This window comes from Tachyglossus aculeatus, chromosome 24 (assembly GCF_015852505.1).
Source record: "Tachyglossus aculeatus isolate mTacAcu1 chromosome 24, mTacAcu1.pri, whole genome shotgun sequence".
NCBI lineage: Eukaryota > Metazoa > Chordata > Mammalia > Monotremata > Tachyglossidae > Tachyglossus > Tachyglossus aculeatus.
The window spans coordinates 28,675,440-28,700,907 of NC_052089.1; the positions used below are offsets into that span (position 1 = coordinate 28,675,440).

General features: G+C 50.0%; 1 protein-coding gene across 1 annotated transcript; it reads left to right on the top strand.

The window, feature by feature from the left end:
- The first annotated feature begins 723 nt into the window (after window positions 1-723).
- Window positions 724-23,508, top strand: BACH1 (BTB domain and CNC homolog 1). Its single transcript, XM_038766177.1, has 4 exons — window positions 724-1,013; window positions 5,926-7,179; window positions 12,460-12,666; window positions 23,121-23,508. Exons 1-4 carry the CDS (start codon window positions 765-767, stop codon window positions 23,433-23,435), a joined length of 2,025 nt encoding a protein of 674 aa, XP_038622105.1. The 5' UTR covers window positions 724-764; the 3' UTR covers window positions 23,436-23,508.
- Window positions 23,509-25,468: the final 1,960 nt, after the last annotated feature.

A 25,468-nucleotide genomic window follows, 5' to 3' on the forward strand; every position in this document is an offset into this window, starting at 1 on the left:
TCCGCTTCGGCCACGGTTTCCCTTCCATTAAGACGTCACGGCGTCCGCTTTCGGCCACGGTTTCCCTTCCATTAAGACATCACGGCGTCCGCTTCGGCCACGGTTTCCCTTCCATTAAGACGTCATCATCATCATCAATCGTATTTATTGAGCGCTTACTATGTGCAGAGCACTGTACTAAGCGCTTGGGAAGTCCAAGTTGGCAGCATCTAGAGACAGTCCCTACCCAACAGTGGGCTCACAGTCTAAAACGGGGAGACAGAGAACAAAACCAAACATACTAACAAAATAAAATAAATAGAATAGATATGTACAAGTAAAATAAATAAAGTAATAAATATATACAAACATATATACATATATACGTCACGGCATCCGCTTCGGCCGCGGTTTCCCCTCCATTAAGACGTCACGGCGTCCGCTTCGGCCGCGGTTTCCCCTCCATTAAGACGTCACGGCGTCCGCTTCGGCCGCGGTTTCCCCTCCATTAAGACGTCACGGCGTCCGCTTCGGCCACGGTTTCCCCGTCCATTAAGACGTCACGGCGCCCGCTTCGGCCACGGTTTCCCTTCCATTAAGACGTCACGGCGTCCGCTTCGGCCACGGTTTCCCGTCCATTAAGACGTCACGGCGTCCGCTGCGGCCTCGCCCTCCCCCGGTAACGGCCTCCCGGCCTTTTCTTCTTCTCCTTCTCCCACCCCAGGCTTGAGGAAGACGAGAAGCATGCCCGCCACTGAGGCTCCCGCCCCCGCGTGTCGTCCAGCATGTCCGTGAGCGAGAAGGCGAGCGCGGCGGCGTTCGCGTACGAGTCGTCGGTGCACAGCACCCACCTGCTCCTCAGCCTCAACGACCAGCGGCAGCGGGACCTCCTGTGCGACGTCACCGTGCTGGTGGAGGACCGGCGGTTCCGGGCTCACCGAGCCGTGCTCGCCGCGTGCAGCGACTACTTTCTGGCCCGCGTGGTGGACCAGGCCCAGCAGCGGCCCGACCTCATCATCACCCTCCCGGAAGAGGTGAGACCCGCCGGGACTGCTTCTACTCTGTGAGCCCGCCGTCGGGTAGGGACCGTCTCTATACGTTGCCAACTTGGACTTCCCAAGCGCTTAGTCCAGTGCTCTGCACCCAGTAAGCGCTCAATAAATACTTCCTCTCCCCTGCCTTACCTCCTTCCCTTCCCCACAGCACCTGTATATATGTATATATGTTTGTACATATTTATTACTCTATTTATTTTACTTGTACATATCTATTCTATTGATTTTATTTCGTTAATATGTTTGGTTTTGTTGTCTGTCTCCCCCTTCTAGCCTGTAAGCCCACTGTTGGGTAGGGACCGTCTCTATATGTTGCCAACTTGGACTTCCCAAGTGCTTAGTCCAGTGCTCTGCACACAGTAAGCACTCAATAAATACGATTGATTGATTGATTGATTGTACATATTTATTACTCTATTTATTTTACTTGTACATATCTATTCTATTTATTTTATTTTGTTAATATGTTTAGTTTTGTTCTCCGTCTCCCCCTTCTAGACTGTGAGCCCACTGTTGGGTAGGGACTGTCTCTATATGTTGCCAACTGGGACTTCCCAAGCGCTTAGTCCAGTGCTCTGCACACAGTAAGCGCTCAATAAATGCTTCCTCTCCCCTGCCCTACCTCCTTCCCTTCCCCACAGCACCTGTATATAGGTATATATGTTCTTTTAGACTGTGAGCCCACCGTTGGGTAGGGACTGTCTCTATATGTTGCCAACTTGGACTTCCCAAGCGCTTAGTACAGTGCTCTGCACACAGTAAGCGCTCAATAAATGCGATTGATTGATTGATTGTACATATTTATTACTCTTACTTGTACATTTCTATTTTATTTATTTTATTTTGTTAGTATGTTTGGTTTTGTTCTCTGTCTCCCCCTTCTAGACTGTGAGCCCACTGTTGGGTAGGGACTGTCTCTATATGTTGCCAACTTGGACTTCCCAAGCGCTTAGTACAGTGCTCTGCACACAGTGAGCACTCAATAAATACTATTGATTGTACATATTTATTACTCTATTAATTTATTTATTTTACTTGTACATATCTATTCTATTTATTTTATTTTGTTAGTATGTTTGGTTTTGTTCTCCGTCTCCCCCTTCTAGACTGTGAGCTCACTGTGGGGTAGGGACCGTCTCTATATGTTGCCAACTTGGACTTCCCAAGCGCTTAGTCCAGTGCTGTGCACCCAGTAAGCGCTCAATAAATGCTTCCTCTCCCCTGCCTTACCTCCTTCCCTTCCCCACAGCACCTGTATATATGTATATATGTTTGTACATATTTATTACTCTATTTTACTTGTCCATATCTATTCTATTTATTTTATTTTGTTAATATGTTTGGTTTTGTTCTCCGTCTCCCCCTTCTAGACTGTGAGCCCGCTGTTGGGTAGGGACCGTCTCTAGATGTTGCCAATTTGGACTTCCCAAGCGCTTAGTCCAGTGCTCTGCACACAGTAAGCGCTCAATAAATGCTTCCTCTCCCCCGCCTTACCTCCTTCCCTTCCCCACAGCACCTGTATATGTGTATATATGGTTGTACATATTTATTACTCTATTTATTTTACTTGTACATATCTATTCTATTTATTTTATTCTGTTAATATGTTTGGTTTTGTTCTCTGTCTCCCCCTTCTATCAAGCAATCAATCAATCGTATTTATTGAGCGCTTACTGTGGAAAGAGCACTGTACTAAGCGCTAGACTGTGAGCCCACTGTTGGGTAAGGGACCGTCTCTATATGTGGCCAACTTGGACTTCCCAAGCGCTTAGTCCAGTGCTCTGCACACAGTAAGCGCTCAATAAATACGATTGATTGATTGATTGACCGCTCCCTTTCCCCTCCTCCCCCCGCCCGGGGGAGCTGGGATTTCCTCCGGCGGTCATTCATTCATTCAATCCTATTTATCCCTCATTTACTGTGGACTATGTGTAAATCTGTACAAACATATATTCATTCATGCAGTCGTATTTATTGAGCGCTTACTGTGTGCAGAGCACTGTACTAAGCGCTTGGGGAGTTCAAGTTGGCAACACGTAGAGGCGGTCCCTACCCGACAGCGGGCTCACGGTCTAGAAGGGGGAGGCAGACGACAAAACAAAATGTGTGGACGGGTGTCAAGAAGCAGCGCGGCTCAGTGGGAAAGAGCCCGGGCTTTGGAGTCAGAAGTCATGGGTTCAAATTCCGGCTCTGCCAATTGTCAGCTGTGTGACTTGGGCAAGTCACTTCACTTCTCTGTTTCATTCATTCAGTCGTATTTCTTGAGCGCTTACTGTGTGCAGAGCACTGGACTAAGCGCTTGGGAAGTACAAGTTGGCAACATTATAGAGACGGTCCCTACCCAACAGCGGGCTCACAGTCTAGAAGGGGGAGACAGACGACAAAACAAAACATATTAACAAAATAAAATAAATAAAACTCTCCGCCAGTCCTGATGACTCACAGAAGCCCCAGGATTAACCACTGGGCCACCCGAAGGCTCGGAAATCAGGAGGTTGCCTGAACAGTGAGATAGAATCCTCCTCAAATCAGGGTCACTCTGTGCCTCAGTTCCCTCATCTGTAAAATGGGGATTAAGGCTGTGAGCCCCCTGTGGGACAACCTGATCACCTTGGAACCTCCCCAGCGCTTAGAACAGTGCTTTGCACATAGTAAGCGCTTAATAAATGCCATTATTATTATTATTATTATTATTATTATTATAGGAGAAGCAGCGTGGCTCAGTGGAAAGAGCCTGGGCTTTGGAGTCAGATGTCATGGGTTCGAATCCCGGCTCCGCCACATGTCTGCTGTGTGACCTTGGGCAAGTCACTTAACTTCTCTGAGCCTCAGTTCCCTCATCTGTAAAATGAGAATTAAGACTGTGAGCCCCACCTTGGGACAACCTGATCACCTTGTATCCCCCCAGCGCTTAGAACAGTGCTCTGCACATAGTAAGCGCTTAACAAATGCCAACATTATTATTATTATCATTGTAACCTCCCCAGCGCTTAGAACAGTGCTTTGCACATAGTAAGCGCTTAATAAATGCCATTATTGTTATTATTATTATTATAACCTCATCACCTTGTAACCTTCCCAGCGCTTAGAACAGAGCTTTGCACATAGTAAGCGCTTAATAAATGCATTCAAAAAAAGTCATCAGAATAAATACAGGTACAGCTAGATAATAATAATAATAATAATAATAATGATGGTATTTGTTAAGCGCTTACTATGTGCAAAGCACCGTTCTAAGCGCTGGGGGGGATACAAAGTGATCAGGTTGTCCCACGTGGAGCTCACAGTCTTCATCCCCATTTTCCAGATGAGGGAACTGAGGCCCAGAGAAGTGAAGTGACTTGCCCCAAGTCACCCAGCTGACTATTGGCCGAGCCGGGATTTGAACCCCTGACCTCTGACTCCAAAGCCCGGGCTCTTGTCACTGAGCCACTTTGCACATCATTAACAAAATAAATAGAATGGTTAATATGTACAAGTAAAATAAATAGAGTAATAAATCTGTGCAAACATATATAGAGAAGCAGCTTGACTCAGTGGAAAGAGCCCGGGCTTTGGAGTCTGAGGTCATGGGTTCTAATCCTGGCTCCGCCACTTGTCCACTGTGTAACTTTGGGCAAGTCACTTCACTTCTCTGGCTCAGTGGAAAGAGCATGGGCTTGGGCATCAGAGGTCATGGGTTCAAACCCCGGCTCCGCCAATTGTCAGCTGGGTGACTTTGGGCAAGCCACTTCACTTCTCTGGGCCTCAGTTCCCTCATCTGGAAAATGGGGATGAAGACTGTGAGCCCCCTGTGGGACAACCTGATCGCCTTGTAACCTCCCCAGCGCTTCAAACAGTGCTTTGCACATCGTAAGCGCTTAATAAATGCCATTATTAGTAGTATCATCAGGGTCACGCTGACTGGCATTTTCTCTCTTTTTTTAATGTGGTTTTTAAAGCACTTACTAAGGGCTAGGCATTATAGTAAACACTGGGGTAATAATAATAATGGCATTTTATTAAGAGCTTACTGTGGGCAAAGCACTGTTCTAAGCGCTTGGGAGGTTACAAAGTGATCAGGTTGTCCCACGGGGGGCTCACAGTCTTAATCCCCATTTTATAGATGAGGGAACTGAGGCCCAGTGAAGTGATTTGCCCAAAGTCACCCAGCTGACAACTGGTGGAGCCGGGAGTCGAACCCTTGACCTCTTGACTCCAAAGCCCGGGCTCTTTCCACTGAGCCAGCAGACTAATTGCTATACTGATTGCAAACTAATTAACCACAGTCTTTGCACATAGTAAGCGCTTAACAAACGCCATCGTCATCACAATTTGTGTCCCACGTGGGGTTCAAAAATATCCATGCCCGTTTCACGGATGAGGGAACCAAAGTCCAGAGGAGTTGAGAGACTTGCCCCGGGTCACACAGGGTTAGATCCCACGAGGCCCGGAGCGTGCCAGAGAGCGCGGATCAGTCAATCAATCAATCAGTCGTATTTATTGAGCGCTTACTGTGTGCAGAGCACTGGACTAAGCGCTTGGGAAGTCCAAGTTGGCAACATAGAGAGACAGTCCCTACCCAACAGTGGGCTCACAGTCTAAAAGGGGGAGACAGAGAACAAAACCAAACATACTAATAAAATAAAATGAATAGATATGTACAAGTAAAATAAATAAATAGAGTAATAAATATGTACAAACGTATATACATATATAGTCGGGAGGGGGCTGACGGCCTTTTCCTGGCGTTCCCGATCCGGGGTCCTCGCTGGCGATTCCGGGAAGGGGGCGGCCCGTCCACGAGCGCGTCGTTTCCCGACTTCCAACCTCGCTGGCCCCGGGCCGGACGGGCGTTTTCCACCGTGGTCGCCCGCGGTCCCCGACCCGGTCTCTCTCCCCTTCTCCGCAGGTGACGGTGAAAGGATTTAAGCCGCTGCTTCAGTTCGCCTACACGGCCAAACTCACTCTGACCCGAGCCAACGTGGACGAGGTCCGCCGGTGCGTGCGCTTCTTGGGAGTGCACAACATCGAGGAATCCTGCTTTCAGTTCCTCAGGCTAAAGTTCCTGGACTCGCCCGCCGACCCCCCGGAATGCCCCCGGCCCGAGTGCCCGTCGCCTCGCTGCCCGCGCCGGGCCGGCCCGGACCCGGCCGCCGAGTCCGACGACGGCGGCGGGGAGGACTTCCCGGAGAAGGAGCCGGAGCGGGCGGCCGAGGCGGAGGGCTCGGTCCGGGATTCGGCCGGGGGCGAGGAGGACGACGGGGCCCCGGGCCCGCCGTCTCTCTGCCCCAAGTACAGGAAGTTCCAGAAAGCGTTCGGGACTGACCGGGCGCGGCCGGCGGACCCGGCCGCCGGGGAGGATCGGGCCCCGGCCGGCGGAACCACTCCTCCTCGGCCCGCCCCGGGGCCCGAGACCCCGGGCCCCGCCGACGTCCCGCCGCCGCCGCCGGCGAAATGCCAAGGGACCCCGCCGGCCCCGGGAGCCGGGGAGGCGGCCGAGACGGAGGTCGGCACGCCGCGGTGCCCGCCGGAGGAGCTCCCGTCGGGGTCGCCGTTCCCCCCGCCCGCCGCCCTGGACCCCCACGGCCTCTACTCCCTCTCCCTGATGCCCGTCTACGACCACTACGGGGACCTGGCCTTCGCCGGGGCGGGCGGCGCGGACCCCGGGCCGGAGCGGGCCGCCGAGGGGCCCGGGGAGGCCGGCGGGCGCAGCAGCGTGGAGCGGGAGGTGGCCGAGCACCTGGCCAAGGGCTTCTGGTCGGACGTCTGCGGGCCGGACGCCGCCGCCCGCCCCGTCCGCCTGTCGCCGGCGGCCGGGGACGGCGCCGACCAGCCGCCCGCCCCGGCCCAGAGGAGGTCCGAGTGCCCGTGGCTGGGCATCTGCATCAGCGAGAGCCCCGAGCCCGGCCCCCGCACCTTCGCCACCCTCAGCGCCGTCAGCTGCCCCTTCATGAGCCACCTGGGCGCCGACGGCTGCTCGGACGGCGGCGGCGGCGACGACGACGGCGCTGCGGCCGAAGGGGCCCGGCGGGCGGAGGCGGAGGAGGGGGCGGCCACGGCCGTGGCCTGCCAGTACGCCTGCGAGATCGGCCTGGGGGACGAGTCGGAAACGGACACCGAGGGGGACAGCGAATCCTGCTCGGCGCGGGAGCAGGAGTGCGAGGTAAGGACTCGGACCACGCGCCCGCACGGAAAAACACGCGGGCGGGCCGGCTCCCCCGTGCCCCCTCTCTCCGTGGACCCCAAGTCCGTTCCTAGGATTGGGCCACCCTGGGTTGAGTTTTTCCCGGGCAGGGACTCATTTCCTCCTGCCCTGCTCCCGGGATTCGATCGTCGGGAATGCGGCCGGTTCCCCGGGCGACCGCGAGTTTCCACCGCGGTTTCCCGTGGTCCGGATGGGAAGGGGCGGTGCGATTTCCAGGCTCCCTCGTTCTGACGGAGGTTTTCCTCCCCTTCCTTCGACTTGCGTGGTTCTCCGGGTGATTTCTTTTCAGCCCGAGAGAGCCTCACCGGGGGCGAACCTCTTTTTTGGGGTCTCTGGGTGGTGGGATGGAGACACCGGGAGCGGGATTGGTATCCGGGCGATCCTTCACGCGGGGCGGGGGCCGGCCGGCGCAGGCCAGGAGGTGGTGAGAAGGCGACTCGCCAACTTGTACTTCCCAAGCGCTTAGTACAGTGCTCTGCACACCGTAAGCGCTCAATAAATGCAATTGAAGGAAGAAGGAAGGGAGCAGGGTGGCGAGGGAGCGTCCCCCACTCCGGGGCCTCGGTTTTCCCATCCGTCTGGCCTCCCCAGGGCTCCGGGTGGCCGGAGGCATCTCGGAAGCGACCGGGACTTTGGCCACGAGGGCCGGGAAAGGGACGGAGGGAGAGGGGAGTGGACAGAGAGGCGGGCGACTGGTCGGACTGCTCCCATTCATTCATTCAATCGTATTTATTGAGCGCTCACTGTGTGCAGAGCACTGTACAGAGCGCTTGAGAAGTACAAGACGTACACGAGAAGCAGCGTGGCTCGGTGGAAAGAGCCCGGGCTTGGGAGTCGGAGGTCGTGGGTTCAAATCCCGGCTCCGCCACTTGTCCGCTGGGTGACCCGGGGCGAGTCGCTTCACTTCTCCGTGCCTCAGTTCCCTCATCTGGAAAATGGGGATGAAGACTGTGAGCCCCACGTGGGCCAACCTAATTATCTTGTATCTACGCCAGCGCTTAGAACAGTGCTTGGCACATAGTAAGCGCTTAACAAATGCCCTCATTATTATTATTATTATTATCATCAGAATTACACTGACTAGGTAAGATGGGCAGCTGAGGCTATTATTATTATTACTATTATTATTATTATTATTACTAAGCTCTGGGGCGGATACAAGCTAATTGCTAGCTAATATCCAGGCGCGCACCAGACTGTGAGCCCGCCGTTGGGTAGGGACCGTCTCTATATATTGCTAACTTGTATTCATTCAATTCATTCAATCGTATTTATTGAGCGTTTTTCTTTCTTCTTTCACTTTCAATCGCATTCATTCATTCATTCAATCGCATTTAGTGAGCGCTTACTGTGTGCAGAGCACTGCACTAAGCGCTTGGGAAGTCCAAGTTGGCAACATATAGAGACGGTCCCTACCCAGCAGCGGGCTCACGGTCTAGAAGGGAGAGACAGACAACAAAACAAAACATTTTAACAAAATAAAATAAATAGAATATGTGCAAGTAAAATAAATAAATAAATAAATAAATAGAGTAATAAATACGTACAAACACGCTTACTGTATGCAGGGCACTGTACTAAGCGCTTGGGAAGTACAGGTTGGCAACTAAATAAATAGTACTAAATAATAATAGTAATAATGGCATTGTTCAGCGCTTACTATATGCCAAGCACTGGGCTCAGTGGAAAGAGCCCGGGCTTGAGAGTCAGAGGTCGTGGGTTCAAATTCCGGCTCCGCCACTTGTCCGCTGTGTGACCTGGGGCGAGTCGCTTCACTTCTCCGGGCCTCAGTTCCCTCACCTGGAAAATGGGGATGAAGACTGTGAGCCCCCCGTGGGCCAACCTGATTACCTTGTATCTACGCCAGCGCTTAGAACAGTGCTTGGCACATAGTAAGCGCTTAACAAATGCCCTCATTATTATTATTGTTATTATCATCAGACTACACCGACTAGGTAAGATGGGCAGCTGAGGCTATTATTATTATTACTATTATTATTATTATTATTACTAAGCTCTGGGGCAGATACAAGCTAATTGCTGGCTAATATCCAGGCTCGCACCAGACTGTGAGCCCGCCGTTGGGTAGCGACCGTCTCTATATGTTGCTAACTTGTATTCATTCAATTCATTCGATCGTATTTATTGAGCGCTTTTCTTTCTTCTTTCACTTTCAATCGCATTCATTCATTCATTCAATCGCATTTAGTGAGCGCTTACTGTGTGCAGAGCACTGCACTAAGCGCTTGGGAAGTCCAAGTTGGCAACATATAGAGACGGTCCCTCCCCAACAGTGGGCTCAATCAATCAATCAATCAGTCATATTTATTGAGCGCTTACTGTGTGCCGAGCACTGCACTAAGCGCTTGGGAAGTCCAAGTCGGCAACATCTAGAGACGGTCCCTACCCAACAGTGGGCTCACAGTCTAGAACTAAGCGCTTCTTAAGTCTTCATCCCCATTTTTCAGGTGAGGTGACTGAGGCCCAGAGAAGTGAAGCGACTTGCCCAAAGTCACCCAGCTGATAATTGGTGGAGCCAAAGAAGCAGCAGTCAGAGGACCCGGGTCCTAATCCCGTCTCCGCCGCTCATAATAATAATAATAATGATGGCATTTATTAAGCGCTTACTATGTGCAAAGCTCTGTTGTAAGCGCTCCTCTGCCGTGTGACCTTGAGCAGGTCACTTCTCCGGGCCTCAGTTACCCCATCCGTCAAAGGGGGATTAAGCCTGGGAGCCCCGTGCGGGACGGACTGGGTCCAACCCGATGAGCCTGCATCTACCCCAGCGCTTAGCGCAGTGCCTGGCACATAGTAAGCGCTTAGCAAATACCATCGTCGTCATCATCAGGTACTTGAAAAATGACATTTAACCCCAAAAAGAGGGTGCCGTATTGCGGAGCTCAGGAGAGCGAGTCGCCCGCCGTTGGGCAGGGACCGTCTCTATCTGTTGCCAACTTTTTTTTTTTTAATGGCATTTATTAAGCGCTTACTATGTGCAGAGCACTGTTCTAAGCGCTGGGGAATTTACAAGGTGATCAGGTTGTCCCACGTGGGGCTCACAGTCTCCATCCCCATTTTCCAGATGAGGGAACTGAGGCCCAGAGAAGTGACACAGTGCCCAAAGTCACCCAGCTGACAAGTGGCGGAGCCGGGATTTGAACCCGTGACCTCTGACTCCAAAGCCCGGGCTCTTTCCACTGAGCCACGTTCCCAAGCGCTTAGTCCAGTGCTCTGCACACAGTAAGCGCTCAATCAGTCAATCAATCAATCATATTTATTAATTGATACGATTATCCGATTGAGGCTTTTAGACTGTGAGCCCACTGTTGGGTAGGGACTGTCTCTCGATGTTGCCAATTTGTACTTCCCAAGTGCTTAGTACAGTGCTCTGCACACAGTAAGCGCTCAATAAATATGATTGATTGATTGATTGAATGAAGCGACTTGCCCAGAGTCACCCAGCCGACACTGGGCGGAGCCGAGATTTGAACCCAAGACCTCTGACTCCAAAGCGCTCAATGAATATGATTGATTGATTGATTGATTGAATGAAGTGACTTGCCCAGAGTCACCCAGCCGACACTGGGCGGAGCCGAGATTTGAACCCAAGACCTCTGACTCCAAAGCGCTCAATAAATATGATTGATTGATTGAATGAAGCGACTTGCCCAGCGTCACCCAGCCGACACTGGGCGGAGCTGAGATTTGAACCCAAGACCTCTGACTCCAAAGCGCTCAATAAATATGATTGATTGATTGAATGAAGCGACTTGCCCACGGTCACCCAGCCGACACTGGGCGGAGCCGAGATTTGAACCCAAGACCTCTGACTCCAAAGCGCTCAATAAATATGATTGATTGATTGATTGAATGAAGCGACTTGCCCAGAGTCACCCAGCCGACACTGGGCGGAGCCGAGATTTGAACCCAAGACCCCTGACTCCAAAGCCCGGGCTCTTTCCCCTGAGCCACGCCGCTCCGGAGGATGTTCGGCCTCTCCGGCCGCCGTCCGGGACCAAGCGCTTAGTCCAGTGCTCTGCACACAGTAAGCGCTCAATAAATACGATTGATGATCAATCAATCGTATTTATTGAGCGCTTACTGTGTGCAGAGCACTGGACTAAGCGCTTGGGAAGTACATATTGGCAACATAGAGAGACGGTCCCTACCCAACAGTGGGACAGTAAGCGCTCAATAAATACGATTGATGATGGGTCAATCAATCAATCGTATTTATTGAGCGCTTCCTGTGTGCAGAGCACTGGACTAAGCGCTTGGGAAGTCCAAACTGGCAACATAGAGAGACGGTCCCTACCCAACAGTGGGACAGTAAGCGCTCAATAAATACGATTGATGATGGGTCAATCAATCAATCGTATTTATTGAGCGCTTCCTGTGTGCAGAGCACTGGACTAAGCGCTTGGGAAGTCCAAACTGGCAACATAGAGAGACGGTCCCTACCCAACAGTGGGACAGTAAGCGCTCAATAAATACGATTGATGATGGGTCAATCAATCAATCGTATTTATTGAGCGCTTCCTGTGTGCAGAGCACTGGACTAAGCGCTTGGGAAGTCCAAACTGGCAACATAGAGAGACGGTCCCTACCCAACAGTGGGACAGTAAGCGCTCAATAAATACGATTGATGATGGGTCCATCAATCAATCGTATTTATTGAGCGCTTCCTGTGTGCAGAGCACTGGACTAAGCGCTTGGGAAGTCCAAACTGGCAACATAGAGAGACGGTCCCTACCCAACAGTGGGACAGTAAGCACTCAATAAATACGATTGATGATGGGTCAATCAATCAATCGTATTTATTGAGCGCTTCCTGTGTGCAGAGCACTGGACTAAGCGCTTGGGAAGTACAAATTGGCAACATATAGGGACGGTCCCTACCCAACAGTGGGCTCACGGTCGAAAATGATGACGATGGACCGCCGGAGGAGATGATGATCTGCACACAGTAAGCGCTCAATAAATACGATTGATGATGGGTCAATCAATCAGTCGTATTTATTGAGCGCTTACTGTGTGCAGAGCACTGGACTAAGCGCTTGGGAAGTACACATTGGCAACATATAGGGACGGTCCCTACCCGACAGTGGGCTCACGGTCGAAAGTGATGACGATGGACCGCCGGAGATGATGATGACGATGGACCGCCGGAGCGTCGGGCCTCGGTGGGGAGCGCGAGCCTTTCCGCGTCGTGCCCACCGGCCCCCCATCCCGTTGCAGGTGAAGCTGCCGTTCAACGCCCAGAGGATCATCTCCCTTTCCCGCAACGATTTCCAGTCCCTGCTGAAGATGCACAGGTTGACGCCGGAACAGCTGGACTGCATCCACGACATCCGGCGGCGGAGCAAAAACCGGATCGCCGCCCAGCGCTGCCGCAAGAGGAAGCTGGACTGCATCCAGAATCTCGAGTCGGAGATCGAGAAGCTGGTACGGCGGCGGTGGCGCGGGCCAGCCCAAGTCCTTCCGTTCATTCAGTCGTATTTATTATTATTATTATTATTATTATTATCATTATTATCATTATTATTAATATAATTAATAATAATTATTAACAATATATTATTATTATATATGATATGGTATGTTATTATTATTATTAATAATAATGGTGGCATTTATTAAGCACTTACTATGTGCAAAGTACGAGCTGAATTCATTCAATCGTATTTATTAATAATAATAGTGGCATTTACTAAGCGCTTACTATGTGCAAAGTACGAGCTGAATTCATTGTCGTATTTATTATTAATAATAATAATAATAATGGCATTTATTAAGCGCTTACTATGTGCAAAGTACGAGCTGAATTCATTCAATCGTATTTATTATTAATAATAATAGTGGCTTTTATTAAGCGCTTACTGTGTGCAAAGTATGAGCTGAATTCATTCAATCGTATTTATTATTATTAATAATAATAATTATGGCATTTAAGCGCTTACTATGTGCAAAGTACAAGCTGAATTCATTGTCGTTTTTATTATTAATAATAATAATCGCATTTATTAAGCACTTACTATGTGCAAAGTACAAGCTGAATTCATTGTCGTTTTTATTATTAATAATAATAATGGCATTTATTAAGCACTTACTATGTGCAAAGTACGAGCTGAATTCATTGTCGTGTTTATTATTAATAATGATAATGGCATTAAGCACTTACTATGTGCAAAGTACGAGCTGAATTCATTCAATCGTATTATTAATAATAATAATGGCATTTTCAATCGTATTTATTATTATTAATAATAATAATGGCATTTATTAAGCGCTTACTATGTGCAAAGTATGAGCTGAATTCATTCAATCGTATTTATTATTAATAATAATAATAATGATGGCATTTATTAAGCACTTACTGTGTGCAAAGTACGAGCTGAATTCATTGTCGTGTTTATTATTAATAATGATAATGGCATTAAGCACTTACTATGTGCAAAGTACGAGCTGAATTCATTCAATCGTATTATTAATAATAATAATGGCATTTTCAATCGTATTTATTATTATTAATAATAATAATGGCATTTATTAAGCGCTTACTATGTGCAAAGTATGAGCTGAATTCATTCAATCGTATTTATTATTAATAATAATAATAATGATGGCTTTTATTAAGCACTTACTGTGTGCAAAGTACGAGCTGAATTCATTCAGTCGTGTTTATTATTAATAATAATAATGGCATTTATTAAGCGCTTACTATGTGCAAAGCACTGTTGTAAGCACTGGGGAGGTTACGGGGTGATCAGGTGGTCCCACAGGGGGCAAAGTACTAGCTGAATTCATTGTCGTATTTATTATTAGTAATAATAATGGCATTTATTAAGCGCTAACTATGTGCAAAGTACGAGCTGAATTCATTGTCGTATTTATTATTAATAATAATAGTGGCATTTATTAAGCACTTACTATGTGCAAAGTACGAGCTGAATTCATTGTCGTATTTATTATTAATAATAATAGTGGCATTTATTAAGTGCTTACTATGCGCAAAGTACGAGCTGAATTCATTCAATTGTATTTATTAATAATAATAATAATGGCATTTATTAAGCACTTACTATGTGCAAAGTACGAGCTGAATTCATTCAGTCGTATTTATTATTATTAATAATAATGGCATTTATTAAGCGCTTACTGTGTGCAAAGTACGAGCTGAATTCATTCAATCATATTTATTATTAATAATAATAATGGCATTTTCAATCGTATTTATTGTTATTAATAATAACAATGGCATTAAGCGCTTACTATGTGCAAAATACGAGCTGAATTCATTCTATCGTATTTATTATTAGTAATAATAATAATGACATTTATTAAGCGCTTACTATGTGCAAAGTACGAGCTGAATTCATTCAATCGTATTTATTATTATTAATAATAATAATAATGGCATTTATTAAGCACTTACTATGTGCAAATCACTGTTCTAAGCGCTGGGGAGGTTACAAGGTGATCAGGTGGTCCCACGGGGGGCTCACAGTCTTCATCCCCATTTGACAGATGAGGTCACTGAGGCCCAGTGAAGTGACTCGCCCAAAGTCACCCAGCTGACAATTGGCGGAGCCGGGATTTGAACCCATAGCCTCTGACTCCAAAGCCCGGGCTCTTTCCCCTAAATCCCGGCTCCGCCAACTGTCAGCTGGGTGACTTTGGGCAAGTCACTTCACTGCTCTGGGCCTCATTGACCTCATCTGTCAAATGGGATTAAAACTGTGAGCCCCCCGTGGGACAACCTGATCACCTTGTAACTTTCCCAGCGCTTAGAACAGTGCTTTGCACAGAGTAAGCGCTTAACAAATACCATCGTTGTTATTATTAGTACAGTGCCCTGCACACAGTTAACGTTCAATAAATACAATTGAATGAATGAATGAAGGCCCTTCAGTGGTCATCTTGGCTGATGACGCTGCCATCGCTCATTCCCTTTAGGGTAATAATAATAATAATAATAATGGCATTTGTTGAGCGCTTAGTATGTGCAAAGCACTGTTGTAAGCGCTGGGGAGGTTACAAGGTGATCAGGTTGTCCCACGTGGGGCTCACAGTCTTGGTCCCCATTTTCCAGATGAGGTAACTGAGGCCCAGAGAAGTGACGTGACTTGCCCAAAGTCACACAGCTGACAATTGGCGGAGCCGGGATTCGAACCCATGACCTCTGACTCCAGAGCCCGGGCTCTTTTCCACTGAGCCACACTGCTTCCCTAGAGCCATGCTGCTTGAGCGCTTACTATGTGCAGAGCACTGTACTAAGCGCTTGGGAAGTACAAGTTGGCAACATGCCCTTTCGGGGGGCCAGCAAGCGGCACTTGGATCACGCCAGGCCGACACCCCTCGCTAATTTTATTTCATTTCATTTTTATAATGGTATTTGTTAAAGGACTTACTCGGTGCCAGTCGCTGTACTAAGCCCGGGGGCAGAAAAAAGATGATGGGGTTGGACACAGTCCCCATCCCACAGTCTGTGTCCCAATAATAATAATGATAATAATGATGGCATTTATTAAGCGCTTACTATGTGCAAAGCACCGCTCTAAGCGCTGATGAGGTTACAAGGTGATGAGGTTGTCCCACGAGGGGCTCACAGTCTTCATCCCCATTTGACAGATGAGGGAGCTGAGGCCCAGAGAAGTGAAGTGACTTGCCCAAAGTCACCCAACTGACAATTGACGGAGCCGGGATTTGAACCCATAACCTCTGACTCCAAAGCCCGGGCTCTTTCCCCTAAATCCCGGCTCCGCCAACTGTCAGCTGTGTGACTTTGGGCAGGTCACTTCACTTCTCTGGGCCTCAGTTACCTCATCTGTCAAATGGGATTAAAACTGTGGGACAACCTGATCACCTTGTAACCTTCCCAGCGCTTAGAACAGTGCTTTGCGCATGGTAAGCGCTTAACAAATACCATCGTTATTATTAGTATTATTAGTACAGTGCTCTGCACACAGCGTTTAATAAATACGATTGAATAAATGCATGAATGAAGGCCCTTCAGCGGCCTTAATAATAATAATAATTGCATTTATTAAGCACTTACTATGTGCAAAGCACTGTTCTAAGCGCTGGGGAGCAGGTTGTCCCACGGGGGGCTCACTGTTTTCGTCCCCATTTTACGGATGAGGGAACTGAGGCCCAGAGATAGTAACAATAATTGCATTTATCAAGCGCTTACTATGTGCAAAACACTGTTCTAAGTGCTGGCTAGCAGGTTGTCCCATGGCGGGCTCACCGTCTTCATCCCCATTTTACAGATGAGGGAACTGAGGCCCAGAGAAGATAATAATAATTGCATTTATCAAGCGCTTGCTATGTGCAAAGCACTGTTCTAAGCGCTGGGGAGCAGGTTGTCCCACGGGGGGCTCACCATCTTCATCCCCATTTTATGGATGAGGGAACTGAGGCCCAGAGATAATAATAATAATTGCATTTATCAAGCGCTTGCTATGTGCAAAGCACTGTTCTAAGCACTGGGGAGCAGGTTGTCCCATGGGGGGCTCACAAGCTTCATCCCCATTTTACAGATGAGGGAACTGAGGCCCAGAGATGATGATAATAATTGCATTTATTAAGCGCTTACTATATGCAAAGCACTGTTCTAGAGTGTGAGCCCGCTGTTGGGTAGGGACCGTCTCTATATGTTGCCGACTTGGACTTCCCAAGCGCTTAGTCCAGTGCTCCGCACACAGTAAGCGCTCAATAAATACGATTGAATTGAATGAACGAATGGTTCCCCCGCCGACAGGGCCTTCCGGCGGGGCCGTTTTCAATGCCCCAATCTGCTTTTCCAACCACAGCCCTCCAGGCCGGGAGAAATGATGTGCCCGAGGCCTCGTAGCGAAGAAGGGGCTGAGCTGGGATTCGAACCCGGCTCCCGCGACTCCCAGGACTATCACCTAGTGCAGGGAGAAGCCTCTCCTCTCTCCCGGGAGCCCCGTTTTGGCTGGAATTAAGCTCTAGCAGTGAAACCCATGACGTGCTCTTGGTTGAACCCCCTTCTCGACTGCGAGCCCGCTGTTGGGTGGGGACCGTCTCTATATGTTGCCGACTCGGACTTCCCAAGCGCTTAGTACAGTGCTCCGCACCCAGTAAGCGCTCAATAAATACGATTGAATGAATGAATGAGCCCCTGAACAGGCAGAAGTGGGACAGATTTGTCAGACGCGTATTTTACTTCCGCTTCTTCATTTACATCCCGTATATCATCACCTTCGCTCTTGTCGCTTGCTACAGGCCTGGGAATTTAACCCAAAAGGTTGTACGTCTCCATGGTTGCCTGAATTTCCGGAGAAATTCCCGAGGTGCTCCCACTTCCCACTTCCGCTTGATTCCACGTTCAGAAGGGAGTGGAATCAGGCTGTGTTTCATGAGCAGTGTTCGTCTAGACCGTAAGCCCGCTGTTGGGTAGGGACTGTCTCTCTATGTTGCCAACTTGACTTCCCAAGCGCTTAGTCCAGTGCTCCGCACACAGTAAGCGCTCAATAAATACGATTGGATGAATGAATGAAACTTCCAAGCTCGCCGCTCAGTACATAGGACTGAAAAGCAGCGTGGCCTGGTGGATCGACGGCTGTCGGACGAATTTGCGTTCTCATCCCGGCCCTGCCCCTTGTCTGCTGTGCGAACTGGGGCAGGCCACTTGACTTCTCTGTGCCTCAGTCAATCAACCGTATTTATTGAGCGCTTCCTGTGTGCAGAGCACTGTACTAAGCGCTTGGGAAGTCCAAGTTGGCAACATATAGAGACAGTCCCTACCCAACAGTGGGCTCACAGTCTAGATCAGTCACCTCATCATCCGTAAAATCGGGGATTAAGATCGTGGGCCTGGGACGGTGTTCGGCCCGGTTTGCCTGGATTTCGGTCATTCGTTCAATCGTATTTATTGAGCGCTTCTTGTGTGCAGAGCACTGTACTAAGCACTTGGGAAGTCCAAGTTGGCAACATATAGAGACGGTCCCTACCCAACAGTGGGCTCGCAGTCTAGAAGGCCTCAGTCACCTCATCCGTAAAATCGGGGATTAAGATCGTGGGCCTGGGACGGTGTTCGGCCCGGTTAGCCTGGATTTCGGTCATTCATTCAATCGCATTTATTGAGCGCTTCCTGTGTGCAGAGCACTGTACTAAATGCTTGGGAAGTCCAAGTTGGTAACATAGAGAGACGGTCCCTACCCAACAGTGGGCTCACAGTCTAGAAGGCCTCAGTCGCCTCATCCGTAAAAGCGGGGATTGAGAGTGTGGGCCTGGGACGGTGTTGGACTTGGTTAGCCTGGATTTTGTTCATTCGTTCAATCGTATTTATTGAGCGCTTCCTGTGTGCAGAGCACTGTACTAAGCGCTTGGGAAGTCCAAGTTGGTAACATAGAGAGACGGTCCCTACCCAACAGTGGGCTCACAGTCTAGAAGGCCTCAGTCGCCTCATCCGTAAAAGCGGGGATTCAGAGTGGGGGCCAGGGATGGTGTTCGACCCGGTTAGCCTGGATTTCAGTCATTCGTTCAGTCGTATTTATTGAGCGCTGCTTGTGTGCAGAGCACTGTACTAAGCGCTTGGGAAGTACAAGTTGGCAACATATAGAGACGGTCCCTACCCAACAGTGGGCTCACAGTCTAGAAGGCCTCAGTCGCCTCATCCGTAAAAGCAGGGATTAAGAGTGTGGGCCAGGGACGGTGTTCGACCCGGTTAGCCTGGATTTCGGTCATTCGTTCAGTCGTATTTATTGAGCGCTTCCTGTGTGCAGAGCACTGGACTAAGCGCTTGGGAAGTCCAAGTTGGCAACATATAGAGTCGGTCCCTACCCAACAGCGGGCTCACAGTCTAAAAGGCCTCAGTTGCCTCATCCGTAAAAGCGGGGATTAAGAGTGTGGGCCAGGGATGGTGTTCGACCCGGTTAGCCTGGATTTCGGTCATTCGTTCAGTCGTATTTATTGAGCGCTTCCTGTGTGCAGAGCACTGTACTAAGCGCTTGGGAAGTACAAGTTGGCAACATAGAGAAGCAGCGTGGCTCAGTGGAAGGAGCCCGGGCTTTGGAGTCAGAGGTCATGGGTTCAAATCCAGGCCCCGCCAATTCTCAGCTGTGTGACTTTGGGCAAGTGACTTGACTTCTCTGTGCCTCAGTTATCTCATCTGTAAAATGGGGATTAAGACTGTGAGCCCCACGTGGACAACCTGATCTCCTTGTATCCCCCAGCGCTTAGAACAGTGCTTTGCACATAGTAAGCACTTAATAAATGCCATTATTATTAACAGCGCTTAGAACAGTGCTTTGCACATAGTAAGCGCTTAATAAATGCCATTATTATATAGAGACGGTCCCTACCCAACAGCGGGCTCACAGTCTAGAAGGCCTCAGTCACCTTATCCATAAAAGCGGGGATTAAGATCGTGGGCCTGGGACGGTGTTCGGCCCGGTTAGGCTGGATTTCGGTCATTCGTTCAATCGTATTTATTGAGCGCTTCCTGTGTGCAGAGCACTGTACTAAGCGCTTGGGAAGTCCAAGTCGGCAACATAGAGAGACGGTCCCTACCCAACAGCGGGCTCACCGTCTAAAAGGGGGGAGACAGACAACAAAGCATATTAACAAAATAAAATAAATAGAACAGTAAATCCATTCGTTCAGTCGTATTTATTGAGCGCTTCCTGTGTGCAGAGCACTGGACTAAGCGCTTGGGAAGTCCAAGTCGGCAACATCTAGAGACGGTCCCTACCCAACAGCGGGCTCACAGTCTAGAAGGGGGAGACAGAGAACAAAACCAAACATATTAACAATATAAAATAGAATAAATATGTACAAATAAAATAAATAGAGTAATAAATCCGTACAAACATATATCCGTCTATACAGGTGCTGTGGGGAGGGGAAGGAGGTAAGGCGGGGGGGAAGGGGAGAGGAAGGAGGGGGCTTAGTCGGGATCTACCCCAGCGCTGAGTACAGCAGCGTGGCTCAGTGGAAAGAGCCCGGGCTTGGGAGTCAGAGGTCCTGGGTTCAAATCCCGGCTCCACCAATTGTCAGCTGGGTGACTTGGGGCAAGCCACTTCACTTCAGCGCTTAGAATCAGCGCTTAGAACAGTGCTTTGCACATAGTAAGCGCTTAACAAGTGCCTTTATTATTATTATTATTATTCTCTGGGCCTCAGCTACCTCATCTGGAAAATGGGGATGAAGACTGTGAGCCCCACGAGGGGCAACCTGATCAACCGGTAACCTCCCCAGCGCTTAGAACAGTACTTTGCACATAGTAAGCGCTTAATAAATGCCATCATTATTATCATTAGCCTGTATCTACCCCAGCGGTGAGTACAGCAGCGTGGCTCAATGGAAAGAGCCCGGGCTTGGGAGTCAGAGGTCGTGGGTTCAAATCCCGGCCCCGCCAATTGTCAGCTGGGTGACTTTGGGCAAATCATTTCTCTTGGCCTCAGTTCCCTCATCTGGAAAATGGGGATGAAGACTGTGAGCCCCACGTGGGACAATCTGATCACCTTGTATCCCTTCCAGCGCTTAGAACAGTGCTTGACACATAGTAAGCGCGTAACAAATACCATTATTATTATTATCGGCTATGTGACCTTGGGCAAGTCACTTAACTTCTCTGTGCCTCGGGTACCTCATCTGTAAAATGGGGATTAAAACTGTGAGCCCCACGTGGGACAACCTGATTACCCTGTATCTACCCCAGCACTTAGAACAGTGTTTGACACGTAGTAAGAGCTTAACAAATACCATTATTATTATTATTATTATTATTATTATTATTATTATTACTGCTGGGAAGAGGGAGGGTGCCCTGGCACGCGCGGGCTTGGCAGTCTGAGGTCGTGAGTTCTAATCCCGGCTCCACCACTGATCGGCTGCGTGACCTTGGGCAAGTCACTTAACTTCTAACTTAACTAATTTAACTAACTTAACTTGTCACTTAACTTAGTCTTCCAGACTGTGAGCCCACTGTTGGGTAGGGACCGTCTCTATGTGTTGCCAACCTGTACTTCCCAAGCGCTTAGTACAGTGCTCTGCACACAGTAAGTGCTCAATAAATACGATTGATTGATTGATTAACTTCTCTGTGCCTCAGGTACCTCATCTGCAAAATGGGGATTAAAATTGTGACTCACATGTGGGACAACCTGATTACCCTGTATCTACCCCAGCGCTTAGAACAGTGTTTGACACATAGTAAGCGCTTAACAAATACCATTATTATTATTATTATTATTATTATTGCTGGGAAGAGGGAGGGTGCCCTGGCATGCGCGGGCTTGGCAGTCTGAGGTCGTGAGTTCTAAGCCCGGCTCCGCCACTGATCGGCTGCGTGACCTTGGGCAAGTCACTTAACTTCTCTGTGCCTCGAGTACCTCATCTGTAAAATGGGGATTAAAACTGTGACTCCCACGTGGGACAACCTGATTACCCTGTATCTACCCCAGTGCCGAGAACAGTGTTTGACACGTAGTAAGCGCTTAACAGATCCCATTATTATTATTACTACTGCTGGGAAGAGGGAGGGTTTTAAAACTGTGACTCCCATGTGGGACAACCTGATTACCCTGTATGTACCCCAGCGCTGAGAACAGTGTTTGACACGTAGTAAGCGCTTAACAGATACCATTATTATTATTATTACTACTGCTGGGAAGAGGGAGGGTTTTAAAACTGTGACTCCCATTTGGGACAACCTGATTACCCTGTATGTACCCCAGCGCTGAGAACAGTGTTTGACACGTAGTAAGCGCATAACAGATACCATTATTATTATTACTACTGCTGGGAAGAGGGAGGGTTTTAAGACTGTGACTCTCATTTGGGACAACCTGATTACACTGTATCTACCCCAGCGCTGAGAACAGTGTTTGACACGTAGTAAACGCTTAACAAATACCATTATTATTATTACTACTGCTGGGAAGAGGGAGGGTTTTAAAACTGTGACTCCCACGTGGGACAACCTGATTACCCTGTATGTACCCCAGCACTGAGAACAGTGTTTGACACGTAGGAAGCGCTTGATACCATTATTATTATTACTACTGCTGGGAAGAGGGAGGGTTTTAAAACTGTGACTCCCATGTGGGACAACCTGATTACCCTGTATGTACCCCAGCGCTGAGAACAGTGTTTGACACGTAGTAAGCGCTTAACAGATACCATTATTATTATTACTACTGCTGGGAAGAGGGAGGGTTTTAAGACTGTGACTCTCATTTGGGACAACCTGATTACACTGTATCTACCCCAGCGCTGAGAACAGTGTTTGACACGTAGGAAGCGCTTAACAGATACCGTTATTATTATTATTACTACTGCTGGGAAGAGGGAGGGTTTTAAAACTGTGACTCCCATGTGGGACAACCTGATTACCCTGTATCATCATCATCAATCGTATTTATTGAGTGCTTACTATGTGCAGAGCACTGTACTAAGTGCTTGGGAAGTACAAATTGGCAACATATAGAGACAGTCCCTACCCAACAGTGGGCTCACAGTCTAAAAGGGGGAGACAGAGAACAAAACTAAACATAGTAACAAAATAAAATAAATAGAATAGATATGTACAAATAAAATAAATAGAGTAAAAAATATGTACAAACATATATACAGGTACTGTGGGGAAGGGAAGGAGGTAAGATGGGATGGAGAGGGGGACGAGGGGGAGAGGAAGGAAGGGGCTCAGTCTGGAAAGGCTTCCTGGATACCCTGTATGTACCCCAGTGCTGAGAACAGTGTTTGACACGTAGGAAGCGCTTAACAAATATTATTATTATTATAATTACTGCTGGGAAGAGGGAGGGTGCCCTGGCACGCGGGGGCCCCGGAGGAGGCGCACCCCCCGACCGCAGGCCTCGGTTGCCGTTTAGGGGCCGAGGCCAACGGCCGGTTGTCTGCTTCCCCAGCAAAGCGAGAAGGAGAGCTTGCTGAAGGAACGCGATCACATCCTGTCCACCCTGGGCGAGACCAAGCAGAACCTGACGGGGCTGTGCCAGCAGGTGTGCAAGGAGGCCGCCCTCAGCCGCGAGCAGATCCAGATCCTGGCCAAGTATTCCGCCTCCGACTGTCCCCTCTCCTTCTTCATCTCCGACAGAGGCGAGCCCCCGCCCGCCGCCGCCGCCGCCCCCGCCGCCGCCGGAGAGCCGGAACGCTGCTGCCGGGGCGGGGGCATCACGGACTTCTGCCAACAGATGACGGACAAGTGCACCACGGACGAGTAGCCCCGCGGCTCCCGCCTCCTCCCCGGCTCGGGCCCGGTCCCGAAATCTCAAAGCCATCTTCCGCCGAAGGAACGGTCCGCTCTCTCCTCGGCGGCCCCCCTTCGTCGCGCACCTCAGGGGACCCCCCCCCCCCACGACGGACGCCCGTTCATCCCGACGTGCGTTCCGCCCCGACGGGCCTAGTGGGGGGAACGGGGGCGGCCCGGCGGGCCTCCGAGAGGGAAGGTGGGGCGGCTCCGTGAGCTCCGAGAGGTGACTGAGTTGCCGAGCTGTGGTCCGCACCGGAGGCGGCGGGGGAGACGACGCTCCGGGCCGGCGCGGTCCAAAGCGATCGCGCCGTCCGAGGGGAAGAAGCCGGCTGGCGGCCGAGGAATGCCACCGGCCCGGATCCCGGCGAAGCTTCTCCCCGGGCCGCCGGGGTGGTCACTGCTGGCGGAAAAGGAGTCCCGAAGGATGGGGCGCGGGCACGTCCCTCTGCCGGCCGGGAGCCCCGGAGGGACGCGGAGGCTCTGCCCGCCTGCCCATTGGTAGCATCGAGGAGTCTTTTATCATCATCATCATCATCATCATCAATCGTATTTATTGAGCGCTTACTATGTGCAGAGCACTGTACTAAGCTCTTGGGAAGTCCAAATCGGCCACATCTAGAGACGGTCCCTACCCAACAGTGGGCTCACAGTCTAAAAGCGGGAGACGGAGAACAAAACCAAACATACTAACAAAATAAAATAAATAGAATAGGTATGTACAAATAAAATAGAGTAAAAAAATCTGTACAAACATATATACATCTATACAGGTGCTGTGGGGAAGGGAAGGAGGTAAGATGGGGGGATGGAGAGGGGGACGAGGGGGAGAGGAAGGAAGGGGCTCAGGCTGGGAAGGCCTCCTGGAGGAGGTGAGCTCTCGGCAGGGCCTTGAAGGGAGGAAGAGAAGTCTTTTAGACTGTGAGCCCACTGTTGGGTAGGGACCGTCTCTAGATGTTGCCAATTTGTACTTCCCAAGCGCTTAGTACAGTGCTCTGCACATAGTAAGCGCTCAATAAATACGATTGGTGATGATCGAGGAGTCGGGGGGGGCCCACGGAAAACAGCCGCCCTCGTCGCCGCGGGCCGCGGCCGCGTGCGGGATCCGGAGAGGCCGGCCACCGGGAAGGCCCCGCCGCGGGGCGGGTGGACTTGTGGCGCAGAGTTCCCGGTCGGAGAGTGGGCCCGGGCGGCTCCCGCCCTCCCTCCCTGGAGTCTTCCCCGAAGTCGGTCCGGGGGCCGAGCCCGCCGGCCAGGCCGGGGACGGGACGGGAAGAGAGAGAGATGACACCGTCTCCCGGAGCTGCCGTCCTCTCCGGACCGGGAATCGACCTCAGAGAAAATTCGACAACTGTTCCGGTTTACAGGCATCGACTCTCCAACAGGCCAACGGACTCCTTGATTTCCTACCTCAGCGTTGACCCGACTGTTTCTCTTGCCAGTGGGCGCGGGGGTCCGGTTCCCCCGGACTCCAACCGGTCCATCGGGCGCTTCAGGCCGGGGCCCCGCTTATCTCCGGGATTTCGGAAGGATCCGGTAGCTGCCTGGAGTCCAGCCTCTCCCGGGATCCCTAAGCATTAAGGAATCCTGTCGAATGCCCGACGTGTACAGATGTAATATTTTCGGATAGCTTACTACTTCAGTAGCCGCCAGCAGCATGGAATACAAGTAAACGACACTACCTCATCTCCGAGTGATTTCAAGGTGACATCGAGGTGCCGAGCTGGACAGCGGGATCCTCCCTCGAAGCAGTCCTTGCTTGTCTTTGGGGTTGATCCGGGGGGTTGGAGTCGGAGGGTCGGGACGGGATTGGAGCCTCTTCTGTTGTTGGGAAGTGAAATTTTCAAGAAGATAACGTTGATTCGGCTAGGGGTGTGTGTGAGAGAGAGAAAGAGAGCGAGTGTGTGTGTGTCTGTGTCTTTGAGACTCGGGGACAAGAGAGCCAAGTGGCTGAAAGACGCGAGAGGATGGAAATACCTCTAAAGAGACTCTCCCCACCTGCACAGA

Excerpts from the sequence above, each read along its gene's own strand:
- BACH1 (XM_038766177.1), top strand. The coding sequence starts at position 765 with ATGTCCGTGAGCGAGAAGGCGAGCGCGGCGGCGTTCGCGTACGAGTCG. Across the intron at positions 1,014-5,925 it reads TCATCACCCTCCCGGAAGAG|GTGACGGTGAAAGGATTTAA; the intron begins GTGAGACCCGCC and ends CCTTCTCCGCAG. Across the intron at positions 12,667-23,120 it reads AGTCGGAGATCGAGAAGCTG|CAAAGCGAGAAGGAGAGCTT; the intron begins GTACGGCGGCGG and ends CTGCTTCCCCAG.